The following is a 25,672-nucleotide window of genomic DNA, read 5'->3' on the forward strand; positions in this document are numbered from 1 at the left end:
AGCAGAAAATAAAAATATTTCTCTTGTTAGTCGTATGTTACCATCCGCTGTGTCTTTGTCAACATCGCCGCCATTTTCCTACTTCCTGCTGCGAGCCACGCCCACGGATTTAAATTTGGGCGGAAGCTCTTTCCATTGGCGTCGTTTTCGCGTATAGCAAATCCGATTGGTTGGGAAGGGGGCACGGTTATGCAGCCGAGGGGTCCTGTGATCGGTGGGATGTAAAGTAGGCGTCGACGTCACGTCCGCGTCACGTGACCACGACGTGGCAGACGTCATATAGCAACCGCTGTTTTGTTTAGTAGACTTACAGTTGTTATGCATTGACATAATGGCGCACACACCAAATAGATTTAAATAAATTAAATAATTCTTCTGCCCACTCTCTTTTAAACAAGTTAACTCTCCCCGCGGATTTGAATTCCGGCGAAAGTTACGCCCATCGACGTCACGTATGTCACGTGACCACGACGTGGCAGATGTCATATAGCAACCGCTGTTTTGTTTAGTAGATTTACAGTTGTTATGCATTGGCATAATGGTGTGCACTCAAAATAGATTTAAATAAATTAAATATTTCTTCTGCCTACTCCCTTTTAAACAAGTTAACTCTGCCCACGTCCATTGACGTCTTGTCTGCGTCACGTGACCACGACGTAGCGACGTCATATAGTAACCGCTGTTTTGACCAGTAGACTTAGTTATTATGCGTTGACATAATGGCGCACTGGTTAGCATGGCCACCTCTTAAGCATGATGATGCGGGTTCGACGCCTGATCAATGTTAGCATGGAGTGAGCTGAAGTGCATGGCGCTGAAGATTTGAATCTTTGAAATGCGCTGAGGTCTGACATATCAGGCAGAATGGTTTGCCATCACGTTCAACAAAAAATAGAAACTTTCCCACTCTGATTAAAACGTCCTGTGTTCATCTACGTATTTTCGTTTTGCTGTGCATCTTTTCCCTGCCATTTCGAGAGCCGAATTGACACTCATAGTTTAAAGAAATGTGTTTGCCCATCCTACTTTGTGGAATTTCACCACATGCGCTTTTGACCAAAATACCAAATTGAACTCAAGTGAAGCCAACACGCACAACCCCCCCCCCCCCCCCCCCCCCCCCACACACACACACACACAAATGTTGATATGAACATAAAAGAGCCGCATGCGGTTCGGGAGTTGCGGCTTGGCCAAACCTGTACTATACAACTTTATTTGTATAAAATTTTCACAACAGCTGTCACACAAACAAAGCGGGAAAAACCGAAGACGTGCGTGTTCCGCCCACGCTGGATTTATTTGCACCTTTGAAAAGACACCGTATTGCCGCAGATGTGGCAAAGAGTACTTTTGGGCATCTGAGACGGAAGGATGTCCAAAGCATCACGTCACCTGCTCTGGTAGGCATGGTGGTGGGACGTTGAGGTCAACCGCTTTGGGGTTGGCTGAATCTTTGATCGCAGGATGCCACACACTTGAAGACAGAAGCAGAAAAGCAGAGCTAAATGCAAAATGTACTCACCGGTGACTCCAATTTTTTTCGCCCCTGAAGAAACAGCTGGACGGGTGGCCCCGGCTGGCCAGTGGGACTCTTGTTATTCTGACCCTTTTTAGTGCGCGTTTGGGGCAACAACCGTTTTTTGTGGCGCTCTCTTCTGGTTCAAAAGTGCCCTGCATGTGAATTTGCTTTTCCTGCCTTCTGATTGGATGAGCGCCGGTGTGACGCGGTGCCTCTGTCACCGTGGCGGGGGGTATACGTTGGCATCGGAGCGTCTGCCAACGTCTGAGACCGGCTGGCAGTGTATCGGAGGTGTCGAGTGCGGTGCCGCTGGAGCTCACTCACCAGCTGGTGTTGGGGCCACAGAATGAAGGCCAAGGAGAAGAATAGAAAGAGAAACAGAAACTTCTCCTCCAATTGTTTGATTTGTCTCTTCTGAGCTTCGATGAATTCTTTCAGCTCTTTGTTCCTCTAGGACGGACAAATGGAAAGTGGCATTCAAAAGCCAGTAAGCGTGCAAGTAAGTGCCGGGCTGGCTTTGGGCCCTTACCTGTTGCGCGCTGTGCAGCAGATCCATTCTCTCTTGGAGGATGCAAGCGTCGCGCTCCCTCAACTCGCACATCAGGGCTCGCTTCCATTGGTCCACGGCGCTCCTAAGCTCTTCTCTCTGATCCGCCGTCAGCATGTCATTCACGCCAGCGTGGCTGGCTTTTTCGCCGTCCGTGGCGGGGCAGTCCCGCTGCGGTAGCGCCTCGTACAACATGGCCTCCAGCTCCAGGATCCTCTGGGCCGCAATCCTCGTCCATCAGTGGTCCGGCGGGAGATTTGAGGGCGGCTTACCTTATGAGCCTGGTCCATGGAACACTTCCTGAAGTCCAACTCTTCATCCAGGTAGCCCTTCTGCTTGCAGAACATATCCTAGCACAGCTCAAGGTCAGAATTGTTGGGGCACATTGCCGGAGTTCCCCTTGGCTGATGTCGCGTGTCTGTCTACCTTCTCACTTTCAATGTCCAACATCTTCTGTTGAAGTGCTGACTTGGTCACTTTGATGTATTCTAACCACTGAGGAAAGGCTGCTGTCACATAAGCAGAATGCGAGAGCGTGCGTGGACGTGCGCGTTACCTTCTCGGCTAGGGTGAGAAGGGTCCTGGCGTGAATCACGACCACCTGCTCCTCGTTGGTGAGATTCTGCAAGAGCCCAAAGGCACAGCGTCAACAAGCTTCTTTCAGCGCAAAGCCTTCCAAAAGTCACATTTGAGCCGCCGAGTCTCGTGGAGTGCGAACATAAGGAGTTCGACATACACTTACGGCGTTATAGCCCAGGATGTCCAGCTTCTTCATCAGATCACTGATGACGATGTCCGGGGGAAAGGCGCAAGGAGCAATGTAAGGTGTTCTGGGACCTCGGGTTAAGGTTAGGGTTGCGAGGGACGCCTTACCTACGCTCACGCCCTCGGCCTCGCAGTAGATCTGCAAAGGGCTGAGGCCGTCTGGGAAACGGACTTGCAGAAACTTCAAGACGGGGGAGCGCCACTCCCTCTCCTGAAAGGCAGAGGCATGCATCCGTCCGTCCGTCCGTCCGTCCGTCACATCTCTGGCCTCAACACGCTTGTGCGAGTCTTCCCACCTCCAGCTCCAGGATGCGGAACTCAAGCAGTTCGTTTTGGTCTCGGATATCCTGGATGTGCTCTTTCAGACGCGCTTCTTCCGCCTCCATCCGCCTGACCTGAAAAGACAGTCAGACCTCATCTGCGGGGCTTCCCGACAGGTGTGACGCCAAGCGACTCCGCCCAGCGCCTTTCTTTCCGTCACCTTTTCGGCCAACTGCTGATTGCTCTGACGCAGCAGCTGCTTCTCCTCCACCCACTTGACATTCTAGAAGAGACAAACGCGTGGACAGCTTTGGAATGTTGTGTCATTTTCATCCACAAATTCTTTGGTTGACTGGAAAATGACATTTGCTTTTCTCCGCATTTTCCCAGCCACGTTCGGGGGGGGGGGGGGGGGGTTGGTCCAGTAATGCCAGACGGATGAGTGACTGAAGAATGTAGCTATTTTGTCTGAGAAAAAGGTGTGCTCATTGATGAGCTTACCTGTCCTTGTTGCTTCAGCGCTGACTCCAGATCTGCTACTCTGCTTTGATAGTGACCCATTTCTACCATCAGCTTTTCTCTGGTCTGAAAGGAGGAGGAGGGAGGCTCCTCCTCCTCCTTTCAGACCAGAGAACACCCGAGGCTGGGTGAGAACGGGGAGGCTGCGACCCGGCCGGGGGTTGCGGGAAGGGGCGCCACCTTGATCTCCTTCTCGGCGTCGTAGTCCCCTTTCGCTGGTCTGGGCTAGCAGAGCGTAGGCTCGTTGCAGCGCTTGATATTCTTGCGTCAGCTGGCGGTAGCGAAGCTCCGCCTCTTCATGCACACACCAATGCAACACAGCACTAGTACCAGAATCAGTCAGACCGGCGACAAAGCACCCGCGACGCAAAGACGAGTCCGATTCCAGGCTGAAGAGGAATGTTTGGTGCCAATACGCTGGCAGAAATGGCGGGCTACCTCTTCGGGTTCCGTGTCGGGGGTTCTGTCGGTGTGAAAAGACAAGGACGATCCGTCCGAGTCCACCAACACGTCTTCGTCGTAGCCGTAAAATGTTTCGATGACCTGCGGGCGCGGAAGCAAACATCTCTCTGAACAAACTGAAGCGACACCTCACGATGAATCGACGAGAGGAACGATAGCGAGAAAAAGGCCATTTCATCTTGCGCAACACCAAGCAGCCGCAAACAAACAGACTCACCTTGCAGGACCTCACGCTTTGTTCCTCCTCAGAGATTCTCGACGTCGGTATCGTAGCAGCAAATCTCTCTCCTGTCGACACAAATAATCCGCCTTTGAGATTCTTTGGATGCAAAGGGAACGAACGGCTCCGGCGCAGAAACAAACGCGACTCACAATGACATTTCTGACATGAGCTCCTGTCTCCAGAGCCTGAAAAACACGTCACCGGCGATGATTGGAGGGACGCTCGTCTTTTCCAAAAGTGACAACTACAGGGTGTGTCAGGGTTTTCCAGATTATCTTTATCGTATCATTGTGTTGCTTTGACTTTGACTGCGACCTGTAATAAATAATATTATTTATCCCTTATTTATCCCTATCGCTTATCGCTTATCCCTTCCTACACAAAGTCGTAAAACACCCCTTGCTATGTTTTGACTAGAGGTCAAGGGCTTCCTCTATTCAATCCACTCTTACACCCACCCTGTTTCTCTTAATTAAAATGCTCGTGCAGGAGCCGAGAGTCAGACTTCATTCGTACAACGGATGGACTCTCCACCTGCAGGTGTCCAAAAGAACTTACTTGTCTCCCGTGTGGTTCTTGCAAAATAAGTTGGAGCGAGCGCAACTCTAACAGGGTGCATTTTGCCACTAGCTGCCTACGGACAATGACGTCGCGCTCGCGGCTCATGGTTGACGGGCTGAGCAGCCGGGCAAGTCCGTCGTTTTCAGCGCACAGCGAGTGGCAAAGGCGCTGACAAAACGGGAGCTTTGAGCTGCTGAAAACGGCAAAACAAGTCTAAAGCGTGTTCAAACGCGTGCGCACAATGCTCCTGCTTGAAAGGTCGGAATTTAAGGGGCCAATTTTTTGGATGGCGGCCGCCGGCCAAGCTTTGGACGGAAAAGGTTTCCTGGCGACAGCGAGCGAGCGCGGCGCTGCCGTACGTGCACCGAGTCGCCTGCCTGAAGACCTTGGACAAGTCGTCGATGATGTGCCGCTGCTCCACAACTTGAAGGAACTCCATTTCACCGTCCTGCTGGCCGCAACCGCGGTCCAGGTCATTGAGCGAACTAGGCCTTCTCTGTGGAACACAAATGCAGTGGACTCTGTTGGCACGCCGCCGTTGTCCGCGTCGACTTACCAAGCTTGCCATCTCCTCGTTCTCCTGGGTGACAAAGCGCACTTTGTTTTCAAGGCGACACAGCACCAGCGAGAGTTCTTCATTCTTCCTGCTCAGGCGTTTGTTTTTGTACAGGAGTGGCAGAAACTGGCTTTCTGTTTCTCTCAGTCGCTTTAGCTGCAAGCATGAAGTGCGGGATGTGAAAGACGCACAACACGCGGGCCAGAACGTATCCATTCCTTTTGCATCGGTTTGAACGGAATCGTGGCTTTGGCTCCCAATAAAAGACATCTACCAGGCAACCGACTCGCCGCGCCGCTCAACTAATAAGCAAGCGCAATGGGTGCCTCGCTGGATGGCGCGCATCAAACGTAGCGCAAACCTTCAAGCGTGCCGTCAATAAATTACCAGTTCATTGCGCTCTTCAGAAAGCAGGGCGTTTCGATCCTCCAGTTTCCTGATGACTGCGCTGAGCTCAGCGATTTTCAGATGAAACCGTCGCGTGTCCCGATCCTCCTGAGACTGAAAACGCCCCGCAACACACACACACAAGCACTCGTTCAAAGTTCAAAACTGTTTTTGTGCTACCTTCCTCCAGCAACGAACTAAGTCATGCGTACTGCAAGTGTGTGATGAGGTGGCTTACGCAATGAAGAGGATTGCTAGTAGCGGCGTTGACCCCACTTCCAGGGTAGTTTAGGCCCGCCCTTTGGGAATCCCTCAGGGCAGCGATCTGCTGCTCGGCAGCCTGAGTCTGCAGCTGAAGGCGGTGGACGTGGCCGGCCCCAGGGCTTCATCCAAAACACTAACCGCTCTGTCTTTCAGCTTGATCTCATCCGTCTGGATGTACAAACGGGGAGCGCTCAGGCAGGCGGGCAAACTCATTTGCCAGAATTGTGACAAAAACAAAGAGAGCAACCGGCCAATTTTTTTCTTGAATCGACTAGAACACCTTTGCTGTGACAAAAGCGAAGCGAGCAACCGGACATTTTCTTCTTGTGAAATAGAATAGAATAGAATGCCTTAGGTGTCATTGCACTGCAGGTATACAACGAAATTGGGAACATAGCCACGCACCGCGCATCTGATCAGTCCTACCAGTCGGCGGATCTCCCTCTCGCAGTCTCTCTTGGTTCGGCTCAGCTCCTCCCGATGCTGGTGATGAGCCGATCGGAGCTCGGCCGCTCGGGACTGCCAGGCCTGCTGGGCCGCTGCCAGGGCTTCTTCCGCGCTCCTGGTGGAGGCGACACCGCTCGGTCTCCCGACACCGCCGCGTCTCCTCCACCTCCGCCAGCAAAGCGCCCCCCCTCCTCACCTGAGCAGACATTGCGCCACACCGGGCCGTTGAGACCGCAACGGAGCGCCGCGACGCTTACTGGGGACAAGCTACACAATACGGTAGCGGCCGCATCGAAGCCCGACGTGGCGTGCGGATAGTCAGACACGGATAGAGCGGATCACCTTGTCCATGGAGCCGTCCCTCAGGCTGAGGACCAAGGCATTCAGTCGCTGGATCTCTCCATCTTTGATTTTGATCACTCTCATCAGCTCCATTTCATGCTGCCGCAGTAATGTCTCCCTGGTAATGGCTAACTCTTTCTGCTTCTCCTCATGGAGTTTGCTTTTGAGTTCCGTCATGGCGGCGGTGGCACGGTGGTGCTCCGCCCGCAGGTCCTGACTTCTCTCTCTCTCCAGACAGCTGACCTGACATGACTTAGACTTAGACAAACTTTATTGTCATCTTGTCTGCACATGGTGCATACAAAACGAAATTCCGTTGCATACGTCTTACAACAAAGTAGTGATATTGCAGTTGAATAGAAGTAACATATCCTATGAAAATATATATATATACATATATACTATATATATATATATATATATATATATATTAAAAATAAGTATAAAGTGCAGCAGTGATAATTATGCAATAGTGCAAGTAGGCAAAACAGTATTCAAGAGTGTGCAGAGGAATGCTAAACCATGTATTAAACTTCTATTTAAAGGGTTTATACAAGTTCAGTAAAGTTGGTAGTGTGAGATAGTGCAAGATAGAGGTCCGTAGTGTCATAAAGTACAGTTCTGTGAATGTGTGATGCAGAGTTCAGTTTAGAGCTCAACAGTTCTAGTGTTCAACAGTCTGATGACAGCAGGGAAAAAGCTGTTGCAGAACCTGGTGGACCTGCAGCGGATGCTGCAAACCTCTTCCCAGATGGCAGCAGGGAGAACAGTCCATGGTGGGGGTGTGATGGGTCATTGATGATGTTACGGGCACGGGACATGCAGCGCTGAGATGAAATGTCCTGAATGGAGGGAAGAGGAGCCCCTATGATCCTCTCTGCTGTCCTCACCACTCTCCTCACGTTCTTCCAATCGGAGGCGGTGCAGCCTCCACACCACACAGAGAGACAGCTTGTCAGAATGCTCTCTATGGTGCTCCTGTAGAACGTCCTCATGATGGGTGGGGGCAGGTGGGCTCTCCTCATCCTCCGCAGGAAGTACAAGCGCTTCTGTGCCCTCTTGACCAGTGCCGTAGTGTTCATAGTCCAGGTGAGGTCTTCTGTGATGTGGACCCCCAGGAATTTGGTGGTGCTGACCACCTCCACAGCTGAGCTGTTGATGATCAGTGGAGCGTGGTGAGGCTGTTTTTTCCTGAAGTCGACGATGATCTCCTTCATCTTCTCCTCATTCAGGATCAGGCTGTTTTCTCTGCACCAGCCCACCAGCTGCTCCACCTCCTCTCTGTAGTCCAGGTCGTTGTTGTCTCTGATGAGCCCCACCACCGTTGTGTCGTCTGCTGACTTCACGATGTGATTGGTGGTGAACCTGAGGACGCAGTCGTGTGTCATCAGGGTGCACAGCAGGGGGCTCAGGACGCAGCCCTGAAGGGAGCCTGTGCTGAGGGTGATGACATCAGAGGTGTTCTGTCCGACCCGGACTGACTGAGGTCTGTTGGTGAGGAAGTCTAGCAGCCAGTTGCGAAGGGGGGTGTTGAAGCCCAGGTGTTCCAATTTTCCTACCAGATGCTGTGGGATGATGGTGTTAAACGCTGAGCTGAAGTCCAGGAACAGCCTCCGCACATGGGTGTTCTTCTCCTCCAGGTGAGCCAGGCTCAGGTGAAGAACGGAGGAGATGGCGTCCTGAGTGGAGCGGTTTTGCCGGTCGGCAAACTGGAACGGGTCAAATAATAGGGGGAGTCTGGAAACGAGTTGACCTTTAAGCAGCCTTTCGAAGCACTTCATCATAACCGGAGTCAGTGCAACAGGCCGGTAATCATTAAATGAGGTGATTTGAGGTTTCTTCGGCACCGGAATGATGGAGGCAGTCTTAAAGCACGCCGGCACTGTGGCTTGGCCCAGCGAGGTGTTAAAAATGTCTGTGATGACCCCAGCCAGATGACTTGCACATTCCCTGAACACACGCCCAGGAATGTTGTCGGGGCCAGGGGCCTTACAGGGGTTGACTCTCCTCAGGGTCTTCAACACATCGGCGGAGTCAAGGCAGAGTACCTCCTCTTCCTGATGGGGGACAGTTTTAACTGCTGGAGTGCCGTTTAGTGCCTCGAACCTCCCAAAGAAGTTATTTAGACCATTTAGAAAGTCAGCATCAACTACACCCACCGGGGGGGGGGAGGGTGAGTTGTAGTCTGTAATCGCCCGTATGCCTTGCCACATACTCCTGATGTTTTTGACGTCGTGGAAACGATCCTGAAATTTTCGACTGCGGTCTCGCTTCGCTATCCTGATGGCACGGTTCAAGTTGGCTCTCGCTGTCCTCAGTGTCTCCTTGTCGCCAGACTTGAAGGCAGAGTTCCGCGCTCGTAGCGTTTGACGTACCTCCTCAGTCATCCAGGGTCGTTGGTTGCCCCGGGTGATGATATTCTTAGTGGTGCTGACGTCCTCGGTGCATTTGTTGATGTAGGCTGACACAGTCATGGCACACGCATGTCTAATCTACATCGGGAAAACTGGGAGGGAGGGAGGCAGGCAGGGAGGCAGGCAGGGAGGCAGGCAGGGAGGCAGGCAGTGTCTGTCTGTTGAGGTTTTCACCTTGTTCTTCTCCTGCTGAAGTTCTAACTGGACGTCCATCAGTTTGGTTCTCAGCTCGTCATTGGCGGCCTGAAGGGCGTCCGTTCGCTCCGCCTTGGCCCGCCCTGCCGGAGCTCGTTTGGACATCTCTTACTCGAGTCTCGCCCGGTCGTCAGTCAGAGATCACAACATTTGTACCTGGAGAGCACAAACGCAGCGCTGTTTTCCACTGGCTTCGAACTCAACTTCAATCGCTACCGTAACTTACAACATCATAAACATAGAACTAGCTTGACTTATTCATTGAATAAATGCATTTGGTTCTTCAAAACTGCATCACGCAACATAGCGTGACCGAGACGGCCGTTATCCACCTGCGTGAAGTTATTTGGTGAAATGAATGAGATGTTTAAGACACCATCGTTCTGTCTCTATGTAGATGAAGGGAAATAATCGATTGCTGAAGGTCCAAAGGTGTTGTGATAAACAAATAAACATATTAGTGATTAGTGACATATTTGTGATAAACATATTAGGCAGGATAATCACATATGTTAACGTGACTGCCCACACTGTATTTATTTATGGTTATTTGTTAAATCGAGTACTGTTAGACATGAAATAGGAAGTGTTTAACATAAATGGAAGACGAAAGGGGTACTCACCATTGTAGCTCCTGCTGGTCAATGATACGAGCCTCTTCTTGCAGTGGAAAACATACAGCCAACAAACACCGTGGAACCTAAAGGAATGAAATTAAACATTAACATTTAGCCTCAACCAACATTCACAGATACAACGCAACGCAAACTACACAAACGTAAATCTTTTTAAACACAATGAGTTGTACTTACCGTGTACGCTCTAGACGGTCCACTTGCAAGCAGAAAATAAAGATATTTCTGTTGATAATCGTCGTGTTTGTATCCGGTGTCTCGCTCAAGGCCATTGCGCCCACAGATTTGAATTTTGGCGAGAGTTCAGCCTATTGACGTCATTTCCGCGGTGTAATACCCGCATATCTGAAACGGCAAAGTTAAGAGTAGAGTTAAATAAAGTTTTTAGTCAACGCAATAATTTACAACCGTTGACCAGTCGAAATAATCGTCGAAATTTGGCGTCTGTGGCTGGAAGCAGACGCCGAGTTCGACATTCCTCCCAAACGCCACACTCCCTCGCTTTTCAGGGCTAAAAAAAAACAGTTGTAATTACCTTGTACGCTCTAGACGGTCAAGTTGCAAGCTGAAAACAAAAATATTTGCCTTGTTAGTCATCGTGTTACTAACCGCTGTGTCTTGTTTGCCAGAACTGCCGCTTTCCTACTTCCTGTTGCAAGCCACGCCCACGGATTATAATTTTGCCGTGAGTTCCGCCTATTGACGTCATGTCCGCGTCACATGACTGCGACGTAATATTATCTAAAACTGTTTGTGCGGTATTGTGTTGTTCTGTGCGGTATTGTGTTATTCTGTGCGGCGTCGTGTTGTTCTGTGCGGCGTCGTGTTGTTCAGTGCGACGTCGTGTTGTTCAGTGCGGCATGGTGTTGTTCAGTGCGGCATGGTGTTGTTCAGTGCGGCATGGTGTTGTTCAGTGCGGCATAATGTTGTTCAGTGCGGCATAATGTTGTTCAGTGCGGCATGGTGTTGTTCAGTGCGGCATGGTGTTGTTCAGTGCGGCATGGTGTTGTTCAGTGCGGCATAATGTTGTTCAGTGCGCCATAATGTTGTTCAGTGCGGCATGGTGTTGTTCAGTGCGGGATGGTGTTGTTCAGTGCAGGATGGTGTTGTTCAGTGCGGCATGGTGTTGTTCAATGCGGCATGGTGTTGTTCAGTGCGGGATGGTGTTGTTCAGTGCGGCATGGTGTTGTTCAGTGCGGCATAATGTTGTTCAGTGCGGCATGGTGTTGTTCAGTGCGGCATGGTGTTGTTCAGTGCGGCATGGTGTTGTTCAGTGCGGCATGGTGTTGTTCAGTGCGGAATGGTGTTGTTCAGTGCGGCATGGTGTTGTTCAGTCCGGGATGGTGTTGTTCAATGCGGGATCGTGTTGTTCAGTGCGGGGTGGTGTTGTTCAGTGCGGGATGGTGTTGTTCAGTGCGGCATGGTGTTGTTCAATGCGGCATGGTGTTGTTCAGTGCGGGATGGTGTTGTTCATTGCGGCATGGTGTTGTTCAGTGCGGCATGGTGTTGTTCAGTGCGGCATGGTGTTGTTCAGTGCGGCATGGTGTTGTTCAGTGCGGCATAATGTTGTTCAGTGCGGGATGGTGTTGTTCAGTGTGGAAAGGTGTTGTTCAGTGCAGGATGGTGTTGTTCAGTGCGGCATGGTGTTGTTCAATGCAGGATCGTGTTGTTCAGTGCAGCATAATGTTGTTCAGTGCAGCATGGTGTTGTTCAGTGCGGCATGGTGTTGTTCAATGCGGCATGGTGTTGTTCACTGCGGGATGGTGTTGTTCAATGCGGGATCGTGTTGTTCAGTGCGGCATAATGTTGTTCAGTGCAGCATGGTGTTGTTCAGTGCGGCATGGTGTTGTTCAGTGCGACATAATGTTGTTTAGTGCGGCATAATGTTGTTCAGTGCGGCATAATGTTGTTCAGTGCGGCATGGTGTTGTTCAGTGCGGCATGGTGTTGTTCAGTGCGGCATGGTGTTGTTCAGTGCAGGATGGTGTTGTTCAGTGCGGCATGGTGTTGTTCAATGCGGCATGGTGTTCAGTGCGGGATGGTGTTGTTCAGTGCAGGATGGTGTTGTTCAGTGCGGCATGGTGTTGTTCAGTGCGGAATGGTGTTGTTCAGTGCGGCATGGTGTTGTTCAGTGCGGCATGGTGTTGTTCAGTGCAGGATGGTGTTGTTCAATGCGGGATCGTGTTGTTCAGTGCGGCATGGTGTTGTTCAGTGCGGCATGGTGTTGTTCAGTGCGGCATAATGTTGTTCAGTGCGGCATGGTGTTGTTCAGTGCGGCATGGTGTTGTTCAGTGCGGCATGGTGTTGTTCAGTGCGGCATGGTGTTGTTCAGTGCGGCATAATGTTGTCCAGTGCGCCATAATGTTGTTCAGTGCGGCATGGTGTTGTTTAGTGCGGGATGGTGTTGTTCAGTGCAGGATGGTGTTGTTCAGTGCTGCATGGTGTTGTTCAATGCGGCATGGTGTTGTTCAGTGCGGGATGGTGTTGTTCAGTGCGGCATGGTGTTGTTCAGTGCGGCATAATGTTGTTCAGTGCGGCATGGTGTTGTTCAGTGTGGCATGGTGTTGTTCAGTGCGGCATGGTGTTGTTCAGTGCGGCATGGTGTTGTTCAGTGCGGAATGGTGTTGTTCAGTGCGGCATGGTGTTGTTCAGTGCGGGATGGTGTTGTTCAATGCGGGATCGTGTTGTTCAGTGCGGGGTGGTGTTGTTCAGTGCAGGATGGTGTTGTTCAGTGCAGGATGGTGTTGTTCAATGCGGCATGGTGTTGTTCAGTGCGGGATGGTGTTGTTCAGTGCGGCATGGTGTTTTTCAGTGCGGCATAATGTTGTTCAGTGCGGCATGGTGTTGTTCAGTGCGGCATGGTGTTGTTCAGTGCGACATAATGTTGTTCAGTGCGGCATAATGTTGTTCAGTGCGGCATGGTGTTGTTCAGTGCGGCATGGTGTTGTTCAGTGCGGCATGGTGTTGTTCAGTGCGGCATGGTGTTGTTCAGTGCAGGATGGTGTTGTTCAGTGCAGGATGGTGTTCTTCAATGCGGCATGGTGTTGTTCAGTGCGGGATGGTGTTGTTCAGTGCAGGATGGTGTTGTTCAGTGCGGCATGGTGTTGTTCAGTGCGGAATGGTGTTGTTCAGTGCGGCATGGTGTTGTTCAGTGCGGCATGGTGTTGTTCAGTGCAGGATGGTGTTGTTCAATGCGGGATGGTGTTGTTCAGTGCGCAATGGTGTTGTTCAGTGCGGCATGGTGTTGTTCAGTGCGGCATGGTGTTGTTCAGTGCAGGATGGTGTTGTTCAATGCGGGATGGTGTTGTTCAGTGCGGGATGGTGTTGTTCAGTGCGGCATGGTGTTGTTCAATGCGGCATGGTGTTGTTCAGTGCAGGATGGTGTTGTTCAGTGCGGCATGGTGTTGTTCAATGCGGCATGGTGTTGTTCAATGCGGCATGGTGTTGTTCAGTGCGGCATGGTGTTGTTCAGTGCGGCATGGTGTTGTTCAGTGCAGCGTAATGTTGTTCAGTGCGGCATGGTGTTGTTCAGTGCGGAATGGTGTTGTTCAGTGCGGCATGGTGTTGTTCAGTGCGGCATAATGTTGTTCAGTGCGGCATAATGTTGTTCAGTGCGACATAATGTTGTTCAGTGCGGCATAATGTTGTTCAGTGCGGCATGATGTTGTTCAGTGCGGCATAATGTTGTTCAGTGCGCCATAATGTTGTTCAGTGCGGCATAATGTTGTTCAGTGCGGCATGGTGTTGTTCAGTGCGGCATGGTGTTGTTCAGTGCGGCATGGTGTTGTTCAGTGCGGAATGGTGTTGTTCAGTGTGGCATGGTGTTGTTCAGTGCGGCATGGTGTTGTTCAGTGCAGGATGGTGTTGTTCAATGCGGGATCGTGTTGTTCAGTGCGGCATAATGTTGTCCAGTGCGCCATAATGTTGTTCAGTGCGGCATGGTGTTGTTCAGTGCAGCGTAATGTTGTTCAGTGCGGCATGGTGTTGTTCAGTGCGGAATGGTGTTGTTCAGTATGGCATGGTGTTGTTCAGTGCGGGATGGTGTTGTTCAGTGCGGCATGGTGTTGTTCAGTGCAGGATGGTGTTGTTCAGTGCGGGATGGTGTTGTTCATTGCGGCATGGTGTTGTTCAGTGCGGCATGGTGTTGTTCAGTGCGGCATGGTGTTGTTCAGTGCGGCATAATGTTGTTCAGTGCGCCATAATGTTGTTCAGTGCGGCATGGTGTTGTTCAGTGCGGGATGGTGTTGTTCAGTGCAGGATGGTGTTGTTCAGTGCGGCATGGTGTTGTTCAATGCGGGATCGTGTTGTTCAGTGCGGCATGGTGTTGTTCGGTGCGGCATGGTGTTGTTCAGTGCGGCATGGTGTTGTTCAGTGCGGCATGGTGTTGTTCAGTGCGGCATAATGTTGTTCAGTGCGGCATAATGTTGTTCAGTGCGGCATAATGTTGTTCAGTGCGGCATAATGTTGTTCAGTGCGGCATAATGTTGTTCAGTGCGGGATGGTGTTGTTCATTGCGGCATGGTGTTGTTCAGTGCGGCATGGTGTTGTTCAGTGCGGCATGGTGTTGTTCAGTGCGGGATGGTGTTGTTCAGTGCAGGATGGTGTTGTTCAGTGCGGCATGGTGTTGTTCAGTGCGGCATGGTGTTGTTCATTTCGGCATAATGTTGTTCAGTGCGGCATAATGTTGTTTAGTGCGGCATGGTGTTGTTCAGTGCGGGATGGTGTTGTTCAGTGCGTTATAATGTTGTTCAGTGCGGCATGGTGTTGTTCAGTGCGGCATGGTGTTGTTCAGTGCGGCATGGTGTTGTTCAGTGCGGCATAATGTTGTTCAGTGCGGCATAATGTTGTTCAGTGCGGCATGGTGTTGTTCAGTGCGGGATGGTGTTGTTCAGTGCGGGATGGTGTTGTTCAGTGCGGCATGGTGTTCAATGCGGAATGGTGTTGTTCAGTGCAGGATGGTGTTGTTCAGTGCGGCATGGTGTTGTTCAGTGCGGCATAATGTTGTTCAGTGCGGCATGGTGTTGTTCAGTGCGGCATGGTGTTGTTCAGTGCGGCATGGTGTTGTTCAGTGCGGCATAATGTTGTTCAGTGCGGCATGGTGTTGTTCAGTGCGGCATAATGTTCAGTGCGGCATAATGTTGTTCAGTGCGGCATGGTGTTCAGTGCGGGATGGTGTCTTTCAGTGCGGCATGGTGTCGTTCAGTGCGGCATGGTGTCTTTCAGTGCGGCATGGTGTCGTTCAGTGAGGCATGGTGTTGTTCAGTGCGGCATGGTGTTGTTTAGTGCGGCATGGTGTTGTTCAGTGCGGGATGGTGTTGTTCAGTGTGGCATGGTGTTCAGTGCGGCATGGTGTTGTTCAGTGCGGTATCGTGTTGTTCAGTCCGGTATCGTGTTGTTCAGTCCGGTATCGTGTTTCTCAGTGCGGTATCGTGTTGTTCAGTGCAGTATCGTTGTGTTGTTCGTATTGTGTTTAACACTTAGCCTCTAACACTTAGCCTCTAACACTTAGCCTCTAGCATCTAGAAGGTAAATAAATAGGAAGGAAGGACTCACCGGTGACGTCTTCGCCCACGTCCAAGCGTTGTACTTTGTATTTTCATCCTTCTGACAGTGGAAAACATAGCCAACAAACACCGTGGAACCTAAACGAATGAAAGAAAACTATCATTTGGCCACAACCAACATTCACAGATACAACACAATGTGACGTGCGGGGTTGAGGTTAAAGGTTGAGTGAAGGGCCCTCGTTTTAAACTACTTTTTTGAAAAGGATTGGGAACAAGTAAGACGTATTTAATTTATTTAATGGGAAGTAGTAAGAGCTATTGAATTTAATCTATGTATTATATTCTATTGTATTGTATTCTGTTGTATTCTTTTGGATTGTATTCACACTAACCCCACTAAAACTTCAGCCCACAAAAACTCGCCTCTGGCGCCTAGCCTCTGGCACTTAGCCTCTAACACTTAGCCTTTAACACTTAGCCTTTAACACTTAGCCTTTAACACTTAGCCTAGAAGGTGAATAAATAGGGTTAAAGGTTGAGTGAAGGGACCTCGTTTTAAACTACTTTTTTGAAAAGGAGTGGGAACAAGTAAGACGTATTTAATTTATTTAATGGGAAGTAGTAAGACTTATTAAATTTATTTAATCTACTTTTCTTCCCAGGCAAAATTTGATGTGCTGCAATTCCAAATTTCCAAAGTGAATGAAGGAATGAAGTCCTTTAAATTATGATTTTGTATAAATACTAGGCATTAACACAAAATCGACGGCACAAAATGGGCAGACTTTACTTGTTTGAAAAGGACTGGTTACAAGACAGACTTTTTTAATTTATTTAATGGGAAGAAGACTTATTTAGTTTAATTGATCTATTTTTGTTCCCTGGCAAAATTCGATTTGCTGCAATTCCAAATTTCCAAAGTGAATGAAGGAAAGAAGTCGTTTAAATTATGATTTTGTTTAAATACTAGGCATAGACACAAAATCTACGGCACAAAATGGGCAGACTTTACTTGTTTGAAGAGGACTGGTTACAAGACAGACTTTTCTGATTTATTTAATGGGAAGAAGACTTATTTAGTTTATTTAATCTATTTTTGTTCCCTGGCAAAATTGGATTTGCTGAAATTGTATTTTGCCAAATCTTGCCTTGAGACCTGATAGGAAGTATTAAACGCTTAGTTAAATCAATACAAGTTGGTAATAAGAGCGAGTAATGTTGGTTGAACCGATGAATGAAGGTTGAAAGCAATTTAAATTATGACTTTGTATAAATACTAGATATTAACAGAACATCTACTGCGCGAAATGGGCAGAGTTTACTTGTTTGAGAAGGAGTGGCTTATTCAAAACTAAGATTTATTTAATCTGTTTGTTCCCAGGCAAAATTGGATGTGATGCAATTCCAAATTTCACCACATGATGGTGCCCAATTTTGACTTCATAGGACATATTAAACACTTAGCTTGTTATTATGTTCAAGGTAATCAGATTTGTTTATTATTCTAATGGCCTCTTCAAAACTATTCTGGATTACTACTTTGGATCTATTCTACATTACTTGGCAACAACATACTCTGTAACAGATTAGGCAGTATAATCACATATGTTAACTTGAGAGTGCCCACACTCAATCTACTTATCGTGATGTGTTAAATCAATTACTGTTAGACATTATTTGTCTGATAATCTACCAAATCTTTGAATTGAAGAATTTGTGATTTAATTAATAGCTTGTTCAGGGTAATCAGACTTGTATATAATTCTAATGGCCTTCTTTTGAAAACTATTCTGAATTACAACTTTGGATCTTATATTACTTTGCAACAATCTACTCCGTGACAGATTAGGCAGTATAATCACATATGTTAACTTCAGTGCCCACACTGTATTTATTTATGGTTATTTGTTAAATCAAGTACTGTTAGACATGAAATAGGAAGTGTTTAACATAAATGTTATGGCTACTCACCATTGTAGCTCGCTCCTGGTCAATGATACGAGCCTCTTCTTGCAGTGGAAAACTTGCAGCCAACAAACACCGTGGAACCTAAAGGAATGAAATTAAACATTAACATTTCGCCTCGACCAATTTTCACACGTACAACGCAACGCGGCTACACTTCTGCTATTACAAACGTAAATCTCCTTAAACACAATGAGTGTTACTTACCGTGTACGCTCTAGACGGTCCAGTTGCAAGCAGAAAATAAAGATATTTCTGTTGATAATCGTCGCTGCTCAGTGGCTCACGGCCATCGCGCCAACAGATTTGAATCGGAGGTTCGGGCAATTACGTCATATCCGCGGCACATGACTGCGACGTAATACCCGCTTATCTGAAACGGCAGTTAAAAGTAGAGTTACATCAAGTTTTCTTGGAACCTAAACGAATGAAAGAAAACTATCATTTGGCCACAACCAACATTCACAGAGACAACACAACGTGCGGGGTTGAGGTTAAAGATTGAGTGAAGGGCCCTCGTTTTAAACTACTGTTTTGAAAAGGAGTGGGAACAAGTAAGACGTATTTAATTTATTTAATGGGAAGTAGTAAGACTTATTAAATTTATTTAATCTACTTTTCTTCCCAGGCAAAATTTGATGTGCTGCAATTCCAAATTTCCAAAGTGAATGAAGGAATGAAGTCCTTTAAATTATGATTTTGTATAAATACTAGGCATTAACACAAAATCGACGGCACAAAATGGGCAGACTTTACTTGTTTGAAAAGGACTGGTTACAAGACAGACTTTTTTAATTTATTTAATGGGAAGAAGACTTATTTAGTTTAATTGATCTATTTTTGTTCCCTGGCAAAATTCGATTTGCTGCAATTCCAAATTTCCAAAGTGAATGAAGGAAAGAAGTCGTTTAAATTATGATTTTGTTTAAATACTAGGCATAGACACAAAATCTACGGCACAAAATGGGCAGACTTTACTTGTTTGAAGAGGACTGGTTACAAGACAGACTTTTCTGATTTATTTAATGGGAAGAGGACTTATTTAGTTTATTTAATCTATTTTTGTTCCCTGGCAAAATTGGATTTGCTGAAATTGTATTTTGCCAAATCTCGATTTGAGACCTGATAGGAAGTATTAAACGCTTAGTTAAATCAATACAAGTTGGTAATAAGAGCGAGTAATGTTGGTTGAACCGATGAATGAAGGTTGAAAGCAATTTAAATTATGACTTTGTATAAATACTAGATATTAACAGAACATCTACTGCGCAAAATGGGCAGAGTTTACTTGTTTGAGAAGGAGTGGCTTATTCAAAACTAAGATTTATGTAATCTGTTTGTTCCCAGGCAAAATTGGATGTGATGCAATTCCAAATTTCACCACATGATGGTGCCCAATTTTGACTTCATAGGACATATTAAACACTTAGCTTGTTATTATGTTCAAGGTAATCAGATTTGTTTATCATTCTAATGGCCTCTTCAAAACTATTCTGGATTACTACTTTGGATCTATTCTACATTACTTGGCAACAACATACTCTGTAACAGATTAGGCAGTATAATCACATATGTTAACTTGAGAGTGCCCACACTCAATCTACTTATCGTGATGTGTTAAATCAATTACTGTTAGACATTATTTGTCTGATAATCTACCAAATCTTTGAATTGAAGAATTTGTGATTTAATTAATAGCTTGTTCAGGGTAATCAGACTTGTATATAATTCTAATGGCCTTCTTTTGAAAACTATTCTGAATTACAACTTTGGATCTTATATTACTTTGCAACAATCTACTCGGTGACAGATTAGGCAGTATAATCACATATGTTAACTTCAGTGCCCACACTGTATTTATTTATGGTTATTTGTTAAATCAAGTACTGTTAGACATGAAATAGGAAGTGTTTAACATAAATGTTATGGCTACTCACCATTGTAGCTCGCTCCTGGTCAATGATATGAGCCTCTTCTTGCAGTGGAAAACTTGCAGCCAACAAACACCGTGGAACCTAAAGGAATGAAATTAAACATTAACATTTCGCCCGGACCAACATTCACACGTACAACGCAACGCGGCTACACTTCTGCTATTACAAACGTAAATCTCCTTAAACACAACGAGTGTTACTTACCGTGTACGCTCTAGGCAAAATTGGATGTGATGCAATTCCAAATCTATCTGAAACGGCAGTTAAAAGTAGAGTTACATCAAGTTTTCTTTTTTAATCAACACAATCATTTACAACCGTTGACCAGAAAGAATCGTCGAAATTCGACGTCCCCCACAAACGCCACGCTCACTCGCTTTTCAGGGCAACAAAAGTACTTCTTTTTAAAAACGATGAGTTGTACTTACCGTGTACGCTCTGGACGGTCCAGTTGCAAGCAGAAAATAAAAATATTTCTCTTGTTAGTCGTATGTTACCATCCGCTGTGTCTTTGTCAACATCGCCGCCATTTTCCTACTTCCTGCTGCGAGCCACGCCCACGGATTTAAATTTGGGCGGAAGCTCTTTCCATTGGCGTCGTTTTCGCGTATAGCAAATCCGATTGGTTGGGAAGGGGGCACGGTTATGCAGCCGAGGGGTCCTGTGATCGGTGGGATGTAAAGTAGGCGTCGACGTCACGTCCGCGTCACGTGACCACGACGTGGCAGACGTCATATAGCAACCGCTGTTTTGTTTAGTAGACTTACAGTTGTTATGCATTGACATAATGGCGCACACACCAAATAGATTTAAATAAATTAAATAATTCTTCTGCCCACTCTCTTTTAAACAAGTTAACTCTCCCCGCGGATTTGAATTCCGGCGAAAGTTACGCCCATCGACGTCACGTATGTCACGTGACCACGACGTGGCAGATGTCATATAGCAACCGCTGTTTTGTTTAGTAGATTTACAGTTGTTATGCATTGGCATAATGGTGTGCACTCAAAATAGATTTAAATAAATTAAATATTTCTTCTGCCTACTCCCTTTTAAACAAGTTAACTCTGCCCACGTCCATTGACGTCTTGTCTGCGTCACGTGACCACGACGTAGCGACGTCATATAGTAACCGCTGTTTTGACCAGTAGACTTAGTTATTATGCGTTGACATAATGGCGCACTGGTTAGCATGGCCACCTCTTAAGCATGATGATGCGGGTTCGACGCCTGATCAATGTTAGCATGGAGTGAGCTGAAGTGCATGGCGCTGAAGATTTGAATCTTTGAAATGCGCTGAGGTCTGACATATCAGGCAGAATGGTTTGCCATCACGTTCAACAAAAAATAGAAACTTTCCCACTCTGATTAAAACGTCCTGTGTTCATCTACGTATTTTCGTTTTGCTGTGCATCTTTTCCCTGCCATTTCGAGAGCCGAATTGACACTCATAGTTTAAAGAAATGTGTTTGCCCATCCTACTTTGTGGAATTTCACCACATGCGCTTTTGACCAAAATACCAAATTGAACTCAAGTGAAGCCAACACGCACAACCCCCCCCCCCCCCCCCCCCACACACACACACACAAATGTTGATATGAACATAAAAGAGCCGCATGCGGTTCGGGAGTTGCGGCTTGGCCAAACCTGTACTATACAACTTTATTTGTATAAAATTTTCACAACAGCTGTCACACAAACAAAGCGGGAAAAACCGAAGACGTGCGTGTTCCGCCCACGCTGGATTTATTTGCACCTTTGAAAAGACACCGTATTGCCGCAGATGTGGCAAAGAGTACTTTTGGGCATCTGAGACGGAAGGATGTCCAAAGCATCACGTCACCTGCTCTGGTAGGCATGGTGGTGGGACGTTGAGGTCAACCGCTTTGGGGTTGGCTGAATCTTTGATCGCAGGATGCCACACACTTGAAGACAGAAGCAGAAAAGCAGAGCTAAATGCAAAATGTACTCACCGGTGACTCCAATTTTTTTCCCCCCTGAAGAAACAGCTGGACGGGTGGCCCCGGCTGGCCAGTGGGACTCTTGTTATTCTGACCCTTTTTAGTGCGCGTTTGGGGCAACAACCGTTTTTTGTGGCGCTCTCTTCTGGTTCAAAAGTGCCCTGCATGTGAATTTGCTTTTCCTGCCTTCTGATTGGATGAGCGCCGGTGTGACGCGGTGCCTCTGTCACCGTGGCGGGGGGTATACGTTGGCATCGGAGCGTCTGCCAACGTCTGAGACCGGCTGGCAGTGTATCGGAGGTGTCGAGTGCGGTGCCGCTGGAGCTCACTCACCAGCTGGTGTTAGGGCCACAGAATGAAGGCCAAGGAGAAGAATAGAAAGAGAAACAGAAACTTCTCCTCCAATTGTTTGATTTGTCTCTTCTGAGCTTCGATGAATTCTTTCAGCTCTTTGTTCCTCTAGGACGGACAAATGGAAAGTGGCATTCAAAAGCCAGTAAGCGTGCAAGTAAGTGCCGGGCTGGCTTTGGGCCCTTACCTGTTGCGCGCTGTGCAGCAGATCCATTCTCTCTTGGAGGATGCAAGCGTCGCGCTCCCTCAACTCGCACATCAGGGCTCGCTTCCATTGGTCCACGGCGCTCCTAAGCTCTTCTCTCTGATCCGCCGTCAGCACGTCATTCACGCCAGCGTGGCTGGCTTTTTCGCCGTCCGTGGCGGGGCAGTCCCGCTGCGGTAGCGCCTCGTACAACATGGCCTCCAGCTCCAGGATCCTCTGGGCCGCAATCCTCGTCCATCAGTGGTCCGGCGGGAGATTTGAGGGCGGCTTACCTTATGAGCCTGGTCCATGGAACACTTCCTGAAGTCCAACTCTTCATCCAGGTAGCCCTTCTGCTTGCAGAACATATCCTAGCACAGCTCAAGGTCAGAATTGTTGGGGCACATTGCCGGAGTTCCCCTTGGCTGATGTCGCGTGTCTGTCTACCTTCTCACTTTCAATGTCCAACATCTTCTGTTGAAGTGCTGACTTGGTCACTTTGATGTATTCTAACCACTGAGGAAAGGCTGCTGTCACATAAGCAGAATGCGAGAGCGTGCGTGGACGTGCGCGTTACCTTCTCGGCTAGGGTGAGAAGGGTCCTGGCGTGAATCACGACCACCTGCTCCTCGTTGGTGAGATTCTGCAAGAGCCCAAAGGCACAGCGTCAACAAGCTTCTTTCAGCGCAAAGCCTTCCAAAAGTCACATTTGAGCCGCCGAGTCTCGTGGAGTGCGAACATAAGGAGTTCGACATACACTTACGGCGTTATAGCCCAGGATGTCCAGCTTCTTCATCAGATCACTGATGACGATGTCCGGGGGAAAGGCGCAAGGAGCAATGTAAGGTGTTCTGGGACCTCGGGTTAAGGTTAGGGTTGCGAGGGACGCCTTACCTACGCTCACGCCCTCGGCCTCGCAGTAGATCTGCAAAGGGCTGAGGCCGTCTGGGAAACGGACTTGCAGAAACTTCAAGACGGGGGAGCGCCACTCCCTCTCCTGAAAGGCAGAGGCATGCATCCGTCCGTCCGTCCGTCCGTCCGTCACATCTCTGGCCTCAACACGCTTGTGCGAGTCTTCCCACCTCCAGCTCCAGGATGCGGAACTCAAGCAGTTCGTTTTGGTCTCGGATATCCTGGATGTGCTCTTTCAGACGCGCTTCTTCCGCCTCCATCCGCCTGACCTGAAAAGACAGTCAGACCTCATCTGCGGGGCTTCCCGACAGGTGTGACGCCAAGCGACTCCGCCCAGCGCCTTTCTTTCCGTCACCTTTTCGGCCAACTGCTGATTGCTCTGACGCAGCAGCTGCTTCTCCTCCACCCACTTGACATTCTAGAAGAGACAAACGCGTGGACAGCTTTGGAATGTTGTGTCATTTTCATCCACAAATTCTTTGGTTGACTGGAAAATGACATTTGCTTTTCTCCGCATTTTCCCAGCCACGTTGGGGGGTTGGTCCAGTAATGCCAGACGGATGAGTGACTGAAGAATGTAGCTATTTTGTCTGAGAAAAAGGTGTGCTCATTGATGAGCTTACCTGTCCTTGTTGCTTCAGCGCTGACTCCAGATCTGCTACTCTGCTTTGATAGTGACCCATTTCTACCATCAGCTTTTCTCTGGTCTGAAAGGAGGAGGAGGGAGGCTCCTCCTCCTCCTTTCAGACCAGAGAACACCCGAGGCTGGGTGAGAACGGGGAGGCTGCGACCCGGCCGGGGGTTGCGGGAAGGGGCGCCACCTTGATCTCCTTCTCGGCGTCGTAGTCCCCTTTCGCTGGTCTGGGCTAGCAGAGCGTAGGCTCGTTGCAGCGCTTGATATTCTTGCGTCAGCTGGCGGTAGCGAAGCTCCGCCTCTTCATGCACACACCAATGCAACACAGCACTAGTACCAGAATCAGTCAGACCGGCGACAAAGCACCCGCGACGCAAAGACGAGTCCGATTCCAGGCTGAAGAGGAATGTTTGGTGCCAATACGCTGGCAGAAATGGCGGGCTACCTCTTCGGGTTCCGTGTCGGGGGTTCTGTCGGTGTGAAAAGACAAGGACGATCCGTCCGAGTCCACCAACACGTCTTCGTCGTAGCCGTAAAATGTTTCGATGACCTGCGGGCGCGGAAGCAAACATCTCTCTGAACAAACTGAAGCGACACCTCACGATGAATCGACGAGAGGAACGATAGCGAGAAAAAGGCCATTTCATCTTGCGCAACACCAAGCAGCCGCAAACAAACAGACTCACCTTGCAGGACCTCACGCTTTGTTCCTCCTCAGAGATTCTCGACGTCGGTATCGTAGCAGCAAATCTCTCTCCTGTCGACACAAATAATCCGCCTTTGAGATTCTTTGGATGCAAAGGGAACGAACGGCTCCGGCGCAGAAACAAACGCGACTCACAATGACATTTCTGACATGAGCTCCTGTCTCCAGAGCCTGAAAAACACGTCACCGGCGATGATTGGAGGGACGCTCGTCTTTTCCAAAAGTGACAACTACAGGGTGTGTCAGGGTTTTCCAGATTATCTTTATCGTATCATTGTGTTGCTTTGACTTTGACTGCGACCTGTAATAAATAATATTATTTATCCCTTATTTATCCCTATCGCTTATCCCTTCCTACACAAAGTCGTAAAACACCCCTTGCTATGTTTTGACTAGAGGTCAAGGGCTTCCTCTATTCAATCCACTCTTACACCCACCCTGTTTCTCTTAATTAAAATGCTCGTGCAGGAGCCGAGAGTCAGACTTCATTCGTACAACGGATGGACTCTCCACCTGCAGGTGTCCAAAAGAACTTACTTGTCTCCCGTGTGGTTCTTGCAAAATAAGTTGGAGCGAGCGCAACTCTAACAGGGTGCATTTTGCCACTAGCTGCCTACGGACAATGACGTCGCGCTCGCGGCTCATGGTTGACGGGCTGAGCAGCCGGGCAAGTCCGTCGTTTTCAGCGCACAGCGAGTGGCAAAGGCGCTGACAAAACGGGAGCTTTGAGCTGCTGAAAACGGCAAAACAAGTCTAAAGCGTGTTCAAACGCGTGCGCACAATGCTCCTGCTTGAAAGGTCGGAATTTAAGGGGCCAATTTTTTGGATGGCGGCCGCCGGCCAAGCTTTGGACGGAAAAGGTTTCCTGGCGACAGCGAGCGAGCGCGGCGCTGCCGTACGTGCACCGAGTCGCCTGCCTGAAGACCTTGGACAAGTCGTCGATGATGTGCCGCTGCTCCACAACTTGAAGGAACTCCATTTCACCGTCCTGCTGGCCGCAACCGCGGTCCAGGTCATTGAGCGAACTAGGCCTTCTCTGTGGAACACAAATGCAGTGGACTCTGTTGGCACGCCGCCGTTGTCCGCGTCGACTTACCAAGCTTGCCATCTCCTCGTTCTCCTGGGTGACAAAGCGCACTTTGTTTTCAAGGCGACACAGCACCAGCGAGAGTTCTTCATTCTTCCTGCTCAGGCGTTTGTTTTTGTACAGGAGTGGCAGAAACTGGCTTTCTGTTTCTCTCAGTCGCTTTAGCTGCAAGCATGAAGTGCGGGATGTGAAAGACGCACAACACGCGGGCCAGAACGTATCCATTCCTTTTGCATCGGTTTGAACGGAATCGTGGCTTTGGCTCCCAATAAAAGACATCTACCAGGCAACCGACTCGCCGCGCCGCTCAACTAATAAGCAAGCGCAATGG

At 48.5% G+C, this 25,672-nt stretch overlaps 1 protein-coding gene and 2 long non-coding RNA genes across 3 annotated transcripts; all 3 read right to left on the reverse strand.

Moving 5' to 3' along the window:
- Positions 1-1,860: 1,860 nt before the first annotated feature.
- LOC148394715 (uncharacterized) lies at positions 1,861-2,691 on the reverse strand. Its single transcript, XR_015859989.1, has 3 exons — positions 2,626-2,691; positions 2,052-2,564; positions 1,861-1,972 (listed from the first exon to the last, which is right to left on the reverse strand). It is a non-coding gene; the product is annotated as an uncharacterized LOC148394715 (long non-coding RNA).
- An 828-nt stretch (positions 2,692-3,519) lies between these two features.
- On the reverse strand, positions 3,520-6,325 carry LOC148394716 (uncharacterized). Its single transcript, XR_015860089.1, has 4 exons — positions 6,042-6,325; positions 5,804-5,917; positions 4,294-5,572; positions 3,520-4,157 (listed from the first exon to the last, which is right to left on the reverse strand). It is a non-coding gene; the product is annotated as an uncharacterized LOC148394716 (long non-coding RNA).
- Positions 6,326-21,130: 14,805 nt separating this feature from the next.
- Positions 21,131-22,933, reverse strand: LOC148394717 (janus kinase and microtubule-interacting protein 3-like). Its single transcript, XM_088383401.1, has 7 exons — positions 22,766-22,933; positions 22,580-22,645; positions 22,450-22,518; positions 22,296-22,373; positions 22,006-22,239; positions 21,801-21,926; positions 21,131-21,431 (listed from the first exon to the last, which is right to left on the reverse strand). Exons 1-6 carry the CDS (start codon positions 22,796-22,798, stop codon positions 21,810-21,812), a joined length of 597 nt encoding a protein of 198 aa, XP_088239527.1. The 5' UTR covers positions 22,799-22,933; the 3' UTR covers positions 21,131-21,431; positions 21,801-21,809.
- Positions 22,934-25,672: the final 2,739 nt, after the last annotated feature.

Source organism: Syngnathus floridae, chromosome 8 (assembly GCF_059516105.1).
Source record: "Syngnathus floridae isolate MCC-2025c chromosome 8, RoL_Sflo_1.0, whole genome shotgun sequence".
Classification (NCBI taxonomy): Eukaryota; Metazoa; Chordata; class Actinopteri; order Syngnathiformes; family Syngnathidae; genus Syngnathus; species Syngnathus floridae.

Excerpts from the sequence above, each read along its gene's own strand:
- LOC148394717 (XM_088383401.1), bottom strand. The coding sequence starts at position 22,798 with ATGAAGAAGCTGGACATCCTGGGCTATAACGCC. Across the intron at positions 22,519-22,579 it reads TTCTCACCCTAGCCGAGAAG|TGGTTAGAATACATCAAAGT; the intron begins GTAACGCGCACG and ends GCCTTTCCTCAG. Across the intron at positions 22,240-22,295 it reads CCATGGACCAGGCTCATAAG|AGGATCCTGGAGCTGGAGGC; the intron begins GTAAGCCGCCCT and ends ATTGCGGCCCAG.